Consider the following 18,541-nt stretch of genomic DNA (forward strand, 5'->3'; position numbering starts at 1 on the left):
AGTATGATTCCATTCATAAAAAATATCTGGAGGCTGGGCAAGGTGGCTCACGCCTATAATCCTAGCACTTCGGGAGGCTGAGGCGGGCGGATTACTTGAGGTCAGGAGTTCGAGACCAGCGTTGCCAACATGGCAGAAATCCCGTCTCTACTAAAAATACAAAGTTAGCCGGGCATGGTGGTGCATGCCTGTAGTCCCAGCTACTCGGGAGGCTGGGGCAGGAAAATCACTTGAGCCCGGGAGGTGGAGGTTGCGGTGAGCCGAGATCACACCACTGCACTCCACCCTGGGCAACAAGAGCGAAATTCCGTCTCAAAACAAAAACAAAAACAAAACACACACACAATGATCTGGAATAGGTAAACCCATAGAGACAGAAAGCAAATTGGTGGATGCCAGGGGCAGGGAGAAGTGAGGAAATGGGACTAATTGCTTAACGGGCATGGAATGTTATTTTGGGTTGATGAAAATGTTTTGAAACTAGATAGACAGAGGTAGTTGCACAACACTGGGCATGTACTAAATACCACTGAATTATTCACTTTACAATAATTAATTGTGTGTTACATAAATTTCATTCCAACTTTTTTGGGGGGCTGGGATGGGAACAGATTCTCGTCATGCTGCCCAGGTTGGAATGCAATGGTGCAATCTCAGCTCACTGCAACCATCACCTCCTGTGTTCAAGCAATTCTCCTGCCTCAGCCTCCTGAGTAGCTGGGATTATAGGCACGCACCACTATAACCAGCAAAGTTTTGTATTTTTAGTACAGATGGGGTTTCACCACGTTGGCCAGGCTGGTCTCGAACTCCTGGCCTTGTGATTCACCCACCTCAGCCTCCCACAGTGCTGAGATTACAGGCATGAGCCACCATGCCTGGCTTATTCCAACTTTTAAAAAAAGATAAACGCCTGTTTTGAGCAAAATTAATGACAGTGTATTTGGGGAATTATGACATATATTAAAGTAAAATGTACAACAATTGCATAAAGGACAAGAGTGGATAAATGGAAGTATACTGCTATTAGGTTTTTGTATTATAAGTAGTCTAATACTACTTAAAGGTAGACTGTTATAAGTAAAACTTTCATAATCATAAATCCTAGAGTAACCCCCAAAGAGCAAAACAACCATCCTAATAAGCCAAACTGGAGACAAAACTGAATCATAAAAATAACAAAAAAGAAGACAGGAAAAGGGCTGGGCACAGTGGCTCACGCCTGTAATCCTAGCACTTTGGGAGGCCAAAGTGCGCCGATCACCTGAGGTCAGGAATTCAAGACCAGCCTGGCCAACATGGCGAAACCTCATCTCTACTAAAAATACAAAAATTAGCTGGGTGTGTTGGCGCATGGCTGTAATCCCAGCTACTCGGGAGGCTGAGGCAGGAGAATCACTTGAACCAGGGAGGCGGAGGTTGCAGTGAACTGCTCCAGCCTGGCCACAGAGCGAGACTCCATCTCCAAAAAAAAAAAAAAAAAGACAGGAAAAGAGGAAGATTTTTAAAATAACAGATGGACAAAAAGTAAACAAAAGTGCAAGACAGTATGATTTAAACCCTACCATATTGGTAACTACATTAAACACAATGGTAGCAGAGGTTGTCAGACTGGATTTTAAAAAAGCAAGATCTAACCATATGCTGTCTACAAGAAATGTACTTTACACAAATAAAAGTAAAATGATGGTAAATACACTATACAAACAACAATCCTTTAAAAAAAAACCTAGAATGCCTACAAGTAAAAGTAGTCTTCAGGGTAAGGAATATTAACAAGGATAAAGACAGACATTCCATCATGATAAACAGTCAATTCATCAAGAAGATATTCAACAATCCTAAATATGGGCTAAGTAAGATTAATGAAACAGAACTGACGCCCATACATACATGATCAGTTATTTCTGACAAACTTGCCTCAGTAAGAAAAGGTCTTTTCAACAAATAGTGCCAACACAATTAGATATCCATATGTAAAAAAGGAGCCTCAATCCTTATCTCACACTATAAAGGTATCAACTCATAATTCAGATCACAGACCTAAACATAAAAGCTAAAACCATAAAACTGCTTGAAAAAATACAGAAAATATCTTGACTTTGGGGCAGACAAATATTTCTTAGGATACAAAAAGCAACAGCCAGAGAAGAAAAAATTGACAGTTTAGACATCATCAAAATTAAAAAACAGCTACTCTTTGGAGGACACCATTAAGGAAAACAAAAGACAAGCCAGAGAGAGAAAACAGTAATAATACATGCCTGACAAAACTTGTATCCAAAACTTACAGTGAATTCTTTACATACATGAAGACAAACAACAAAAGATGTAAGCCGATGCTCACAAACAAAATTATAACGCAAGCAAATGATCACAAGAAAAAGCCAACAGCACATGTAAAAGAGAAATGCAAAGTAAACACACAAAGAGATACTACTACTTATCCTCTAGAACAGGGGTCCCCAACCCCAGGTTGTGGGAACCGGTCGGTGGCCTGTAAGGAACCAGGCCACACAGCAGGAGGTGAGCTGTGGGCCGGTGAGCATTACCACCTGGGCTCCGCCTCCTGTCAGATCAGTGCAGGAATTAAATTCTCAAAGGAGCGCCAACCCTATAACGCAAGGGATCTAGGTTGACTCTAAGATACGATGATCCGAGGTGGAACAGTTTCATCCCCAAATCATCCCCCAGTCCACAGAAAAATCGTCTCTTCCACGAAACTGGTCCCTGGTGGGGACCAATGCTCTAGAAAGGCTAAACTTTAAAAGACTGACAATACCAAGAATGCAGAACCTAACCAGCACAAGTGCCAATTAAGTAAGTGGAGCAACCGGAGCTGTCATATACAGCTGATGGGAGTGTAAAATGGTGCTACCACCCTAAAGAATTGTTTGGCAGTTTCTCATAAAGTTTACGTCAGTAACATATAAGCAAGGAATTCCACTTGTATGAAACCTTGACCCACATCAAACCTTGTACATGGTTGTTTACAGCAGCTGTGTTCGTAACAGCCAAAACCAGAGACCACCTACATGATCAAACTAATGACCAACAAATTAATGATTTTTTGGTAAATCAAAAAAAAAAAAACCTACTTTGGGATATCCAAAAAAAAAAACTACTACTCCTCAGCCAGAAAAAAAGAATAAGATACTGACATATGTGAGAACATGGAAGAATCTCAAGAACAGAATAAGAAGGAACAAGTCAAGCACAAAACAATACACATTGTATGATTTCATTTATATGAAATCCTACAGTGACACAAAGCAGATCAGTAGGAATGCTTGGGGCTGGGGGAAGCAGGCAGGGTTAACTGACTGCAAAGAGACACAGCGAAGGCGGAGCATGGTAGTTTACAACTGTAATCCCAGCACTCTGGGAGTCCGAGTCATGTGGATCACTTGAGGCCAGGAGTTCGAGACTAGCCTGGTCAACATGGTGAAACCCCATCCCTACTAAAAACACAAAAATTAGCTAGGCGTGGTGGTGTGTGCCTGTAATCCCAGCTGCTCGGGAGGCTGAGGTGGGAGAATCACTTGAACCCGGGAGCCGGAGATTGCAGTGAGCCGAGATGGCGCCACAGCACTCCAGCCTGGGCGACAGAGTGATATGCTGTCTCAAAAGAAAAAAAAAAAGAGAGAGAGAGAGAGACATAGGGAAGTATTTCAGGGTGACAGAACTGTTATCTTGGTTGTTGTGGTGGTTACCACTGGACAGTCCTCTGTGGGCCACACGCACTCCCACGTCTTACTGAGTATGCCAGGAATGCAAGGCCATGACCAATCACTCTTGAACCTGGGCCATTCTGTACCTGGTAACCTTGAAAGATGAGATAACATCTCCCCCTAGACAAAGAGCAGGCTTGCTACTGCTTTCTATAAAAGTAGTGGATTCCCCAAGTTTGATGTTCTTCAGCTGCAACACAAAACCACTGAGAGAGCATCCATCTTGGCCATAGCATGTCACCCTCTTGGGACTTGGGGCAAGGGAGAACCTATGCAAATATAGCAATTCTCATGCTGTGTGCTACAATAAGAAAAATAAATTCCTTCATCTCTCACCCAGGAGTCCCCCAGCTTATGTCAGTACCCAGTAATACAAGTAGAGAATTCTAAATCCAAAAATCCAAAATCTGAAACTTTTTGAGCACCAATATGACGCTCAAAGGAAATGTCCATTGGAAAATTTCGGATTTTGAATTTGGGATGCTCATTTAGTATAATGCAAATATTCCAAAATCCAAAAAAAATCTGAAATCCCAAACACTTGTGGTCCCAAGCATTTCGGATGAGGGATAGTCAACCTTTAATTGTAATAGGCTACCTTTTAGCTATTAGTAGGGTAAAATCAAACTCCACGCCAGACGGTAACATGGGTTAAAATGCATCAAACTGCACAACTAAAATGGGTACACTCTATTGAACGGAAGAGAAGGAGAAGAGGTGTGGAGGAAGAAAATGGACACAGAGGAAAAAGAGGAGAGGAAAAGGAAGAAGAGTCAGGAAGAGGTGGTCAGAATAGAAATGCCTTAGTAGGTGGAGAAATGAGTCCAGACATATGAAGAAAGGAATATGAATTTGTCATGTTCTAACCCACTCTTACTCCCTAAACTGTGCTCTGAGAAGGTCCTTCACCAACTGAGAAATATATAAATAATTAAATATAATTACTGAAAAAAATGCTGTGGTGGTTGTCCCTTGTAATTCTGGATTAAAGATGGGCAATACTGCCATTAAAAGGGGTTCCCTGATTTCGGTGGAATAGTTGTACTTCCAGAGCAACAAAGTAGACGTTAAACCACGCTTACATCTCTAGGATTAACTCTATGGATCACGACTGTTAACACACTGTTGGATTTGATGAGTTAGTATTTTTTTGCAGTATTTTCATTTCTATCTAAGTAAAACAGACCTATAATTTTCTGTTCTTACACGTCCTTATCTGTTTTAGAATCAAGATTTCACAAGCCTCATAAAATGAACTTGGTGTTTTTTCTCAGCATTTTCCAGGACAACTTGCAAAAAGAATTAAGTGTTAAAGTCTGATGGAACTCATCAGAGTATCTGGATCCAGAGCTTCTAAAAAGGGAGATCTTTACCATTTCAGTTTATTCAAGATATTTCTTCTGACACCAATTTTCACATTCAATAGTTTTCTAAGAATTCTATTTGTCATTTAGGCTTTCAAATTTACCAGCCTAAGTTCATAACGTTCTTTTTAAATCTGATATTTGTAGTTATTTTCCATTTTTCATTTATTGGCATCTTTTTTTCTTGTCGATTTTATCAGAGGTCTGCCTAGCTTACTAAACTTTTCACAAAAATAATCTTTTGGTGTGACAAATCCTTTTGTTCTCAATTTTACTGATTTCTGTTCCTAACTTTATGCTTTTTTTTTTTTTTTTTTTTTGAACTCTTCAAATGAACTTTACTAAAGCAAGCTTCCTTCATGACTCGGGTGAAGTCATTCTGCCACTCTACAGAAGGTCTGGTTCCACAACACAGCCTTCAACACACAAACTATACAATACAAACATGATTATCATGAATAAGGAGACAAAGTGTATATAAATTTTACCAAACCTACATATCAATGTCTTTGACTAAGGCAGTATCTTGAGGCAAATAAAATTACACGCTGTTCCCACACACAGTGTGTAAGATTCCGACTATCTGCATCAAGGCAAATATTTTCTCTGCACAGCTAACTGGACAAGTACAGCTTGATAAAATTAGTAGCTAGAAATGAACTCTCCAGTTGCTTACTAGATGCCATTCAAAACTTGCAGTTAATAATAGGAGAGAAAAACCTGGCTGTGATGGTCACATCTCATTTTCAACATCCTATCACCACCACCACCACCACACACACACACACACCCCCCAAAGTAAAAGCACATTCTTTTCCTAGCTATGGAAGCATACATACATCCTGATCAGAGGCAGTTTCGGATTACAAAACAGATTTTGGTCTTAAATCTTTCTGCTTGCAATTGAGCGTTAAGACAGATCACTAACATGAAGTTCAACATGCAACCCAATCTTGGGTTTGGACACAAGACATAACCCATCCTGAAAGGCTTATTCTTATGAGTGTAAGCTCTGAAGAGTGACTTTATGCATTATTAGCTTCAAAACAATGTCGGAGCTGCCACCGCGTAGGAAAGTAACTCACACATTACCCTAGCAAGATGCAAAGGTGTAACACAGACGAGGAGGAACGAGGTGTAGATATAGGTCAACTTTCAAAGTCCTGACTTGTTTAACACGGCCTAGCCAAAAGCACAAGAACACAAGTTGCCAGATTTCTTTTTTCTCTCTGGCTGCAAAAGACTGAAGGCCTTTCCCTAACGAGACTCAGGCAGCCTTATTTTCCCCTCACTTTGAGGGTGAAACTTCAAGAGAAGACGGGTGCGAAAAACGGTTCCCAATGTTGAGAGACTGCCAGTTGTGATAGGGATCGCGTTGGTAGAACTTGGGGCTCCGTGTGTACCAGGCTGCCTCTCTAGACCAGGTAATACAAGAAGCCAGGGCCGCTCAGGCGCTGGCCGCAGACACCAAATGAGGGGGAGGGGACGGTGAGCGGGAGGGAGGCACGGAGGCGAAGGGGGACGGGAGAAGAGGAAAGACCGAGGCCTGAAACAAAGGAAGCGGGGCTTTCTCCAAGAGGGGGTGGATTCGGCGTCCGAGTGAGGTGGAGAAAAGCCAAGGCTGCTGGGAAAGGCTGGACTCACAGAACTTGGAGGTGGAGGTGTTGATGTTGATGGTGGAGCTGGCGGTGGGGGCGGGGGCCGCCTTGGCCACGGCGGCGGCCGCGTCGCAGCTCTTCAACATCATGATCACCCCATTAGCCTCAGGCGGTGGCGGCGGCCCCATCGGGAGCCCCTCCTTGGGGCCTTTCCTGTCCACGGAGACCGCGGGCACCGCCAGCAGCTGCCCCCCCGGAGGCTCTCGGGCAGGGACCGGGATCGAAGAGGGGGGCGGTGGGGGTGGCAGGGGCTGCCGGAAGCCGTCCACCGCAGCCTCCCAGTTGTTGTGGTTCTGGTCGTCCATCATCGCCTCGTAGCTGCCCCCCTCCTCCTCTTCCATGCTTTCCTCCATCCTGCTGGCCCCCGGCACCCGCCCGCCTCACAGGCACCTGCCGCCCGTCTCAACCCCGGGCCAGCGGGCACCGCTGCCTCCGCGAGCTCACATCGCCGGGAGCAGGAATGGGCGCAGCGGAGAGGGCTGCGGTGCGCAGGGTCTCTCGCTCTCCACGGGGCCGACTAGCTTGGAGACGCGGCTGACGGCGGTGGGCGCTCCGGGGCTCTAGTCTTGGAGAGGCAGCCGTAAAGCAGCGCGCTCCTCACGACATTTTACAGCGGCTTCCAACAGGCAGTTGGAAAGGGCAGCTGGGGGCGCGGCCAGGAGGGCACGTGGTGCAAGGGACTGGCCGCAAGAAAGCGGAGCCAAAAGGGGCGGGAGCTGTGAGTCACTCCCACGCAACAGTGCAGAGGTTCGCCCCGCCTCGGCTGGCAGGGAACTGACAAGGGAGGCGCGACGGGTCCGGACGGGCATTTGCCGGCCCCGCCCCCGGCCCGGCCTCACGTGACAAAGGTGTTTGTCCTGCGCACGCGCGGTCGCAATCTGGTTACCATGACTACGAGGAGCCGGCCGGCTCCTGAGGACGCGCGGAGCGATCTTAGCAGTAGCTGTGGACTGACCAAACTTATCGGAGGTGTTTTTATCGCGTCCTCCAAATCTAGCCGGCCTTAGCACCTCTGAGTGTCTGAGAGCCCCGGCTTTTGCTTGGGACGGAGATACCGGGCCACAAGAGACCCCGGGGTCGCAGGTTATAAGCGGATGAGACCGCCCTGGGCGGCCTGTGGTCCGACTGTTCCTTGGGTCGGTCCCCAGCTGTCGCGACACAAACACAAAACCGAGACTAAAAACCGAATCACACATAGCACGATGGCGCAAAAAAGAAATGCGTTTGAGTTACTCATGCGTGTTTGTAAAATTCCTTTACGCTTGTATGCACTGAGGCCAACAATCCAACTTTTAAAAATGCCGGCTCCCGCCGGGCGCGGTGGCTCACGCCTGTAATCCCAGCACTTTGGAATGCTGAGGCGGGTGGATCACGAGGTCAGGAGATCGAGACTATCCTGGCTAACACGGTGAAACCCCGTTTCTACTAAAAATACAAAAATTAGCCGGGCATGGTGGTATGTGCCTGTAGTCCCAGCTACTCGGGAGGCTAAGGCAGGAGAATTGCTTGAACTCGGGAGGTAGAGGTTGCAGTGAGCAGAGATCGTCCCACTGCACTCCAGCCTGGGCGACAGAGCGAGACTCCACTCAAAAAAAAAAAAACGGGCTGGGCGCAGTGGGTCAGGCCTGTAATTCCACCACTTTAGGAGACCGAGACGGGAGGCCCGCTTGGACCCAGGAATTCGAGACCAGCCAGACCAACATAACAAGACCCAGTCTCTAAAAAAAAAATTAGCAGGGCATGGTGGCGTGTGCCTGTGGTCCCAGCTACTCCGGAGGCTGAGGTAGATCACTTGAGCCCTGGAGGTCGAGGCTGCAGTGAGCCGAGATCGCGCCACTGCACTCCAGCCTGGGTGACAAAGTGAGACTGTCTCCAAAAAAAAAAAAAAGGAAAAGAGAATTAAGTGGTATGCTGAAGGGGAAAACATAAAACCTTAGAATTACATGTGTGGCAAAAGAAAGGCAGAAGGAAGGCAAATTCTGTTTCAGACAACTGATGATTTATCATCAACAGACACTTTCTAGGTAGATGGTGGGTGCGTGCGATGAGATAAAGGGTCTTCACATTTAAAAAAAAAAAAAAGTCCAATATAGAGGGAAGATAGAGTCAAAAAAGTGTCTCTAACAGACTGTCATAAAGCAAGTCTTTACATATCTAAGGATTTATATCATAGCCACCATATAGCCACAAAATATATGAAGCAAAAATGAACAGAAGTATAAGAAGACAGAGAAGTCTACCATCAAGAGTAGGTGATTTTTCACTCCCTCTCTAATTGCAGTGAGTTGAATACGGCCTCCCACAAGGTATGTCCATATCCTAATCCCTAGAACTTGTGAGTATGACCTTATTTGGAAAACCGGCATTTGCAGATGTAATCAAAGTTCTTGAGAAGATCATCCTGGATTATCCAAGTGGGCCATCAATCCAATGACAGTGTCCTTATAAAAGACAGGTAGAAGAGGAGAAGACGCAGAGAAGAAGAGGAGGTAATGTAACCACAGAAGCAGAGATTGGTGTGATGGCATTCACAAGTCAAGGAATGCTGGCAGCCACCCAAAGCTGGAAGAGACAAATTCTCCTCTTGAGCCTCTGGAGGGCGTGTCATCCTGCCAACACCTTGATTTCAGACTTCTAGATTGCAGAACTGAGAATTGATGTCGGTTTTTTTAAGCCACTTGTTGTGATAATTTGTTAAGCAGCTCATTACAGGAAACTAATACATAGATCAAGGGACCAAAAAAGTCTTTAAGGGACTGGAAGAGTTGAATAACACAATTACCAAGCTTAATCTAATATATATGTGTAGAATATTGCCTTAATGACTGTAGAATACAAACTCCTTTCCAGAATATGCTAAACATTTACAAAAATTGAGCATACTGTGTCATAAAGCAAGTCTCTACATATCTAAGGATTTATATCATAGTAACCACATTTTCTGGTCACTATATAGGTAAGTTAAAAATCAATAACCAAAAGATAACTGGTAAGCCCCATATTTCCACTATTCCAATTAACTCATGAGTCATAAAATCATAACAAATTAGAAAACATTTAGAACGGATGGGCTTGGTACTATCATAGCAATATAACTTACATCCTCTTCAGGGCCCTGCTCCAAGGGTTTTTACCCAGCACACTGATGAATACTAAACCTTTTGTATGTGTGCTATCAAAATGATCAATATAAGACACTCATTTTTGCTGTAATTAACTACTGTGACAAGACCTAATGACAGTTGAGTGAAACCAGTCACTGACAGGGGACAATTTTCTATAAGAAATCCTACTGAAAGGAAACCAAATGAACATATTGGTAACTGGTTGATTTTGTGGCATTGTAAGACATTGTTATACTTAAGAGCATATTATACTTTAATAGTTATTAACATAAAATCTTTGATTTGTTCTGGGTTGTGGAGATGGGGTATAAACATTATTGACAACATTGACCCAAAAGCAGTGAACACAGGTTAATAGCCACTATGACCTTCCATAGTCACAGATATTCATCTATTAGTTTGGTTTTTGTTTGTTTCTATTTCCCACTAGGCTGTGAATTTCATTAAAGCAGGATAAATACATGTGTAAAATTTCTGTGTCAGTTTGGATACATAAAGAGGAAACTAACTCAAAACTCAATAGCAGTTATCTAGGGATAATGAGATTATGGATGGTCTTAATCTTCTTTGTATCTTTCAATGTTTTCTTGGTTCTCTACAATAAGTGTTATTTTTATAATCAGAAAATAATTCTGAAACTTAAAGATTAACAAATAAACAAAAACATTAAGGAAGTATAAATTGGGATTCCATAGGTTAAAATGGAATTTGTTTTGGCTTCCAGAAGTGAAAACTCAAATAAAAATTGCTTTAAAATCAAGGTTGTTCATTGGCTAAGAGACTGAGAAGGTCTAGGAATGGCAGAGGTGAGGCAGGGTTCAGCGATTACTGAGCTCTGCTTCTCTGTGGTGTTCTTTGTCCCGTTCTCTCTTGTGCAGGCTTCACCTTTAGGCTGCCTACAAAATGCCTGCCACAGCCCCTGGCCTCATGTCCATGTACAAGAAAGTCAAGATGAAAAGGGCTTGTAAATTCTGGTAGCTTTCTATTATGAGCAAATTCCCAGAAGCCCTCAGCAAACTTCCTCACAGTGTGTCATTGGTCCATTCCTAAACCAATCACATGGCACTTAGACCTGGATTCCAGAGCCCTTTACTAGAAAGGGTATGGATTCATTCCTGGAACTCAGCATGGGATCAGCTTCTCCCTAAGTACATTGGCTGAGAGGGGAAGGAGTGGATAGAAGAACAAATATTAGAGTCAATCTCGAAGATTTAAATAAGTGCTGGGTAGGCTACAATGTCCATTATAGGCTCAAGTATGGAATCTCCTAGAACTCCTATTACCTAACCTTACCCCAGCCTCTCTACTACATGCCCTTCATAAATGCCTCCCTAATCAATATATCTATGCAAAATTATGTATGTACTGATTAGAATCAAGACAGACATAGCCGGCCAGGCACAGTGGCTCATGTCTGTAATCCCAGCACTTTGGGAGGCCAAGGCGGGTGGATCACCTGAGATCAGGAGTTCAAGACCAGCCTGGCCAACATAGTGAAACCCTGTCTCTACTAAAAATACAAAAATTAGCTGGATGTGGTGGCACATGCCTGTAATCGCAGCTACTCAGGAGGCTGAGGCAGAAGAATAAGTTGAACCTGGGAGACAGAGGTTTTTTTTTTTTTTTTTTTTTTTTTTGAGACGGAGTCTCGCTCTGTAGCCCAGGCTGGAGTGCGGTGGCCGGATCTCAGCTCACTGCAAGCTCCGCCTCCCGGGCTTACGCCATTCTCCAGCCTCAGCCTCCCAAGTAGCTGGGACTACAGGCGCCCGCCACCTTGCCCGGCTAGGTTTTTTTTGTATTTTTTAGTAGAGACGGGGTTTCACCGTATTATCCAGGATGGTCTCGATCTCTTGACCTCGTGATCCGCCCGTCTCGGCCTCCCAAAGTGCTGGGATTACAGGCTTGAGCCACCGAGCCCGGCCTGGAGACAGAGGTTGCAGTGAGCTGAGGTCGTGCCACTGCACTCCAGCCTGGGAGACAGAGTGAGACTCTATCTTAAAAAAGATAAAAATAAAAAATAAAGACATAATCCATGTTTCTTTAATTATGAAATGCATATGTGGCCAATTGTCTCAAATAGTTAAAACATGGGGGTGGGGTGCTACAGAGACTTGATCACTCAGGATTAGTCTTTGTATGACTTTAAATACATTGTCACTTTCCCACACAATATTTATTTGTAATTGTTCAATACTTTTTAATGAATAAGTGTATGACTAGCTTAAATCTACTTGAAATCATATTTTATATCAAAAGATGTTTTTCTTTTTGAGATAAGATCTTGCTCTGTTGCCCAGGCTGGAGTGCAGTTGCATCATCATGGCTCACTGTAGTTTTGACCCCCCAGGCTCAAGCGGTCCTCCCACCTCAGTCTCTCAAGTAGCTGAGACTACAGGTGTGCACCACCAGGCCCAGTTAATTTTTGTAGAGATGAAGTTTCATCACATTGCCCAGGCTGGTCTCAAACTCCTGGGCTCACCTTGTCCTCTGAAAATGCGGGATTATAGGTGTGGCCCATGGTGCCTGGCTGAAAAGACTTTTGTCCTTTAGTCAACTCTGACAGCACAGCATGTACTATGTGATACATTTGTCCCTAAGAGAAAGTATTATTGCAATTTTTATTTATTTTCATCTATCCTTCCAACCTGGCATTTGTGGCATTGTTAGTGAAGGATGAAATTGCTCAGAAGTGAATAAGAGGAAAGAAGGGGAGAAAAAATATATGCGAAAAATCCAAAAATTATACATGCCTCTTCTAAGCAGTCAGTAACTCATTGAATCAGAAAAGACTGTAGTAGACAACATACAGACGTATAGATGATTTCTCTTTAATTGCTATTCATTTTAAGTTGACTATTAATTACACAAAGGAATTAGCATGGAAAACTGAAAAACTCAACTTTGATGGAGATAAACTATATTAGGATAAAGAAGAATGAATACTTGTGTTTAATCCCTAGGAGATTAGAATTGTACCAATACAGCATTGACAAAGAAATAATTTGTGAATGCATAATGCAGTTGGAAGTCTAACTGCAAAACTATTGGAATGATCTTGATTAGAAGGTAAGAGGATTAGAGCCGTGTAAATAACTCAAGCCTCAACAGTTGCACACTGAGATTACGGATTACAGTGAGGATGTGTAGCCACTCGGGGGAGTATTCTGTATTCAGTATTTCTTTCCATGTTCAATTTTATTCCTTCCTTTTACGTCTTAACATCTGAATTCTGAATTCCATCCTAGCAGGGAAACAGAGAAAACGATGCAGATTCTCTCATAAACCTGATGAGTTTAGGAGCTGAAGGAAATTACTTGAGGCTGAAGAAGTTTGGGGGAAAACAAGCAGGCAAGGGACGGAAAGTTATGTCGACACCTCACTGCAGGCCTATCCCTTTCACTCAGTCATTCACCAATATTTCTGTGTTCAGGTACTGTGCGGGGGCTATAAGAGTAAATGGATTGCTGGGTGCATGGCTTACGCCTGTAAACCCAACACTTTGAGAGCCCAAGGCAGGAGGATCACTTGAGCCCAGGAGTTCAAGACCAGCTTGGGCAACATGGTGAAACCCTGTCTCTATGAAAAATACAAAAATTACCTGGGCATGGTGGAGTGCTCCTGTAGTCCCAGCTACTCAGGAGGCTGAGGTGGGAGGATCACTTGAGCTCAGAGGCGGAGGCTGCAGTGAGCCAAGATCACACCACTGCACTCCAGCCTGGGTGACAAAGTGAGACCTGTCTCAAAAAAAAAAAAAAAAGTAAACAGACAAAAAGCACTTCTTCTCCTCATGGAGTTTCCATTCCATGGGGGTATCAAGCACTAAACAACCAAATGAGCCAAGGCATGACAAGCGCTACAAAAGAATGCCATGACTGGGCATTACAGAGAGAATTCTTTTACTTTGGAGGATCAAGGAGAACCTCTCTGAAAAATAATATTTCTGCTCAGATGACAGGATGGGTAGAAGAGAGCCAGACAATGAGTTAGGAAGAGAACATTCCAGGCAGAAGGGAGAACACAAAGAAGATGTTTGATATCATCTCTGAACTGAAAGAAAGGCAATGAGACTGCAGTAGCGTGAGGGGGAGTGGATGGGAATGGCGTAGGCAGAAAGGACATGGCTGGGTCATGCAGGTCCTCGTAAGGCCTGTTGGGGATTTAGTGTTTCTGTTTGAATGGAAAAGAGGTAGAGAAGTGGCATAGGAAGTGACCTACATTTGATAAGGACATCTAACTGCCTTGAGGGGAATGGCCTGTAGGAAAGGAAAGAGTGAAAACAGAGACTAACTGGGGAATTGTGGCAATACTTCAGGCAAGAGATGATGGTGGCTTGGACTGGAAGGATGGCAGTGGATATAGAGAGAACCAGGAGGCTACAGATTTTGACATTAGAATGGACAGTTCTTGATGGTGGATTCAACATTGAGGGCCAGAGAAAGGTTTCAAGGATGACTCGTTCTGGTATACACCGGGATAGAGCATCACATTCTATTCAAAGCTGGGAATTTATGAGATGCATGCAAGGGAAGGAAAGTTCAGTGAGCAATGGAAATGATGAATCAGCCATGGACTCCAAGCTGAATAAGAAAGTGAAGATAGATGGAGCAGATGGGTAGAGAGAAGGTAGAGTTTTTCATAGATGAGAGGTGTCCGTGAGGTTGAAGAGCTATTGCAAGGGACATCTGTCCTTAAGCAAGAAACTAGCAGGTTGGGTCATAACCCAAAGTTAGGCTGAATTCATGATTTCAAAGGTATTGCGGTCGCTGTTGGTGACAAGACCTACTGTGGGAATAGCAGACATTGACCTTTGTTTTTGTCTGTCAAGTGCTTGATTTCCTTCCTATTTGTACACATTCACATTTGTTTGCTTAGGCAAGTCCCCACCTACTGTGGTGCAGGAAGCCAAAGGGTGCCAGACATTCCCTCTCCCCATACGCTACCATCAAGAGCAAGGGCACACATGCTGTGCTCAGCCAACCAGATCCCTCTGCCAAGGTATCTGAGTCTGAAGAGAGTAATACAAAACCACGGGAATCACTGGAAATGATTCATGACATCTGCAGAGTTCAGGTTTCACAGTAAGGGTGGGACTAGAGGCAATGTGTTAACCAAGCTTCCCCTCTGGCATGACCTCAGCTGTATTCTCAACTGCCCAGCTTTCCTTGCTTTCTGTCTGTGTTCTAGGCCAGTTTCCTCAAACTCGATGTCCTTCCAATAAATTCCTCTTCTACTTTAGTTAACTGGCATTGGTTTCTGTTGTTTGCAACCAGAAACACAGACAGGTATAGTAGGACCATGGGAGTGGTTGGCCAAGATGGAGTGGAAGCAAAAGTCCCTGGGTGGGAGGAGACCTCACCTCAAAAGGGGCCGCTGCCAGGGCCCCACATTTTAAAGAGCTCTGTATGTGCCCTTTGTATGCTACACACAATAAATTCACCAAGGGCATACAGGCATTGGTATTCAGTGCTCAGAGCTGGTGCAGCATAACCACACCCCACACATTCACTCTCGTGCCTCACACCACGCAGCTCCCATTAAGTGCTTCTCTGCACTCTTGGTCCTCAAATCAGAAAGCAACCGCATCTGGAGGCCATGCAGGTTTCTGGATGGTGTCATATGAATGAAAGAAACTGCTTCAGAGTGCAGAGAGGATCTGAACAACAGAAGCACTTAACTGAGAGAGAAAACTAACTTTTCAAATCTTTTTCAGTCGGCATTGATGCAGTAGATTCTTGCAAAGCAAAATCTCATTTCTCAGTTGCACCAAGTGACCATTTTTGTGTTCTCATGCAGGGTCCTGGAGCTACTCGCTGCATTAAAGCAATTTAAGTTAGACAAGATAGATGAGACACACTGGAAGAGTTCAGTGAAACAATAAATGATGTTCAAATATGAGTGAATTGTGGTCTTTAGTGGAAAATGAAATTACTTTTGTATTTGCAGTATCCACAGTTGCACAACCACAGTTGGTGTGAACTGTCACTTACAAGAAAAAACTAGAGTTGTCTATTTTACTTCTTGAATTTACTTCTTGAATAATTTTTTTAATTTTTAAAGAAAATTTAAAAGGAAACAAACATGTTTGTATGACCATGAAGAAAATTAATGTGTGATTTTCTAAAAATTTCCTTTAATTTCTTTGGAGAATATTTTTGGCCATTTTAGATCATGATACAATCTGGAAAAAGATTTTAATAAATTGAATAACATGCTGCTGTTGTCAATTTTCTTGTTACATCCCAGCATTAAAGAATTTGAAAGGAAAATACTTAAAAGTACTGTATTGATCTTGATGTTGCTTGGAGACGGTGAAACTCATATTAGTGATAGAAATTTACATAATGAGGCCAGGCACGGTGGCTCACACCTGTAATCCCAGTACTTTGGGAGGCTGAGGCAGGTGGATCACGAGGTCAGGAGATCGAGACCATCCTGGCTAATATGGTGAAACCCTGTCTTTACTAAAAATATAAAAAATTAGCCAGGCGTGGTGGCCAGCACCTGTAGTCCCAGCTACTCAGGAGGCTGAGGCAGGAGAATGGCGTGAACCCGGGAGGCGGAGCTTGCAGTGGGCCAAGATCATGCCAATGCACTCCAACCTGGGGGACAGAGTGAGACTCCATCTCAAAAAAAAAAAAAAAAAGAAAAGAAATTTATATAATGAAATTGAAATATTTTGTACTATTTTCTGTGACAGTAATTGATTATATACAGCCTAACCCCATTAAAATGTTTGAGCATGATAAACTTATAGTTCATTTCCCATCTAAGTATGGCTTTAAGAACTTAATTGATAATTCCAGTTGCTCTGACCTCAGCAGAACATAGTTTCTGCATTTTCAAATTAATGAAAAACACCCTAAGAACCATAATATCCCCAGAAAGGTTGCCTAATTGTCATTACTCTCAATAGAACACAAATTACATAAAAGTCTTGATTATAACAACATAATTGGTAATTTACTTAAAAGATGGCAAGAAAATTAACTTTCATAAAATACATATAATTTATGAATTATGTATGTTTTTTATTACTCATCCACATGTTGCCAGTCCGTCAAAAGAACACCCAGAGATACACAATAATAGTTCCATTCAGTCATCCTTGTTATTTTACCATAACTTTACATGCATTTTTCATTTTGTTATCATCTGAAGGTATGTTTGTCAAGGAAGGAAGATAGGAAGTGTGTTACTTCGCAGTTTGTTAGCTGTATGTATAACATTTAAATATTTAGACATACAAATGAGTCCATTTGCACTTGTGATGCAAAAGTTAGAATTAGGCCTGGTGAGGAGGCCAGGGAGGTAAGAGGCCAGAGGACTGGAAGGGCCATCCGTGGGGATGTTGACGTTTCCCTCAAGAGAATGAATGATGGCAGGAGTTGGCATGGAGATTAAGTCCACCTGGGAACAAAAGAGAGAAGGTTGGCTGGGCGCGGTGGCTCACGCCCGTAATCCCAGCACTTTGGGAGGCCAAGGTGAGCAGATCACTTGAGGTCAGGAGTTCAAGACCAGCCTGGCCAACATGGCGAAATCCCGTGTCTACCAAAAAATACAAAACTAGCTGGGGGTGATGGCGCACGCCTGTCATCCCAGCTACTCGTGAGGCTGAGGCAAGAGAATCGCTTGAATTCTGGAGGCAGAAGTTGCAGTGAGCTGAGGTCGCACCACTGCACTCTAGCCCAGGAGACGAGTGAGACTGTGGGCGGGGGGGTTGATAATGAGCAGGAAATTGAGGTGAGGTTGGCAACTGTGAGCAAGAAGACACCTGGTTCTTCGATCTTGGCACCAACACTCTCAATGGATTAACCCTGGGTAGAGGCCAGCGTGTCTTTTGAAGGCCACACTAATCATCCAGGAGGAGTTGGTATCTATCTTGTCATATTTAAGAGGCAGCAGATACAAATGAGTCTCCACTTCACTTGTTTCACACACAATCAGCTCTTTCATACACCATACCTCAAATCACCTTTCATATTCTAAACCCAAACATCAGCTTTGGCACGGAGGTGCCTCCTGCTAGCCTACAGGTCAGTTTTGGCAGCAACCCTCTATGTATCTGGTCAATATTATATGTTTATAAAAATTGCATGCTTTGCCTCATTACTTTATAAAAATGAGTAGAAAATGGAAAACTAGATGATCTGATACCAGTGATTAAGAAAAAAATCTATAAAGTTAATCCGATTTAGACACAGATAGAAACCATTGGGAGGAGGCAAGCAGGCATTCTAATCTCTATCCATCCACTCTATCCGAGTCATTCATGTGTTTCATTGCAAAGTAAAGAACAAAATTAAGTTCAAAAGGCAACAGAGTACTGTCAAGGACTATTGGAAAGGACAGTTGTCATTGAGAATTTTATAATATTTTTAGCTTTATGAGAACCGTTCAGTTGTCCCAATATTTTGAGAGGCATGTTTTGTAAGGAAACAGAGGCCTTCCTGTGCAGTCATCAGAGATTCAAAACGGAAAATTCTTTCCTGGGGCACAATACCTCCGAGGTGAGAGTTTAAGCATCATCCTTAAGGTTTGAAAATGGGAAGGTCTGGCCGGGCGCGGTGGCTCAAGCCTGTAATCCCAGCACTTTGGGAGGCCGAGACGGGCGGATCACAAGGTCAGGAGATCGAGACCATCCTGGCTAATCTGGTGAAACCCCG

At 43.5% G+C, this 18,541-nt stretch overlaps 1 protein-coding gene across 1 annotated transcript in view; it reads right to left on the reverse strand.

Moving 5' to 3' along the window:
• Positions 1 to 7,329, reverse strand: part of CACUL1 (CDK2 associated cullin domain 1) — a 63,557-nt gene extending 56,228 nt beyond the window's left edge. The window contains exon 1 of the mRNA XM_007964236.3: positions 6,740 to 7,329. Within this exon, the coding sequence (XP_007962427.2) occupies positions 6,740 to 7,106 (367 nt within the window). The 5' untranslated portion in view covers positions 7,107 to 7,329. The remainder of the gene's footprint in view (positions 1 to 6,739) is intronic.
• Positions 7,330 to 18,541: the final 11,212 nt, after the last annotated feature.

The sequence above is a fragment of the Chlorocebus sabaeus genome, chromosome 9, assembly GCF_047675955.1.
Source record: "Chlorocebus sabaeus isolate Y175 chromosome 9, mChlSab1.0.hap1, whole genome shotgun sequence".
Classification (NCBI taxonomy): Eukaryota; Metazoa; Chordata; class Mammalia; order Primates; family Cercopithecidae; genus Chlorocebus; species Chlorocebus sabaeus.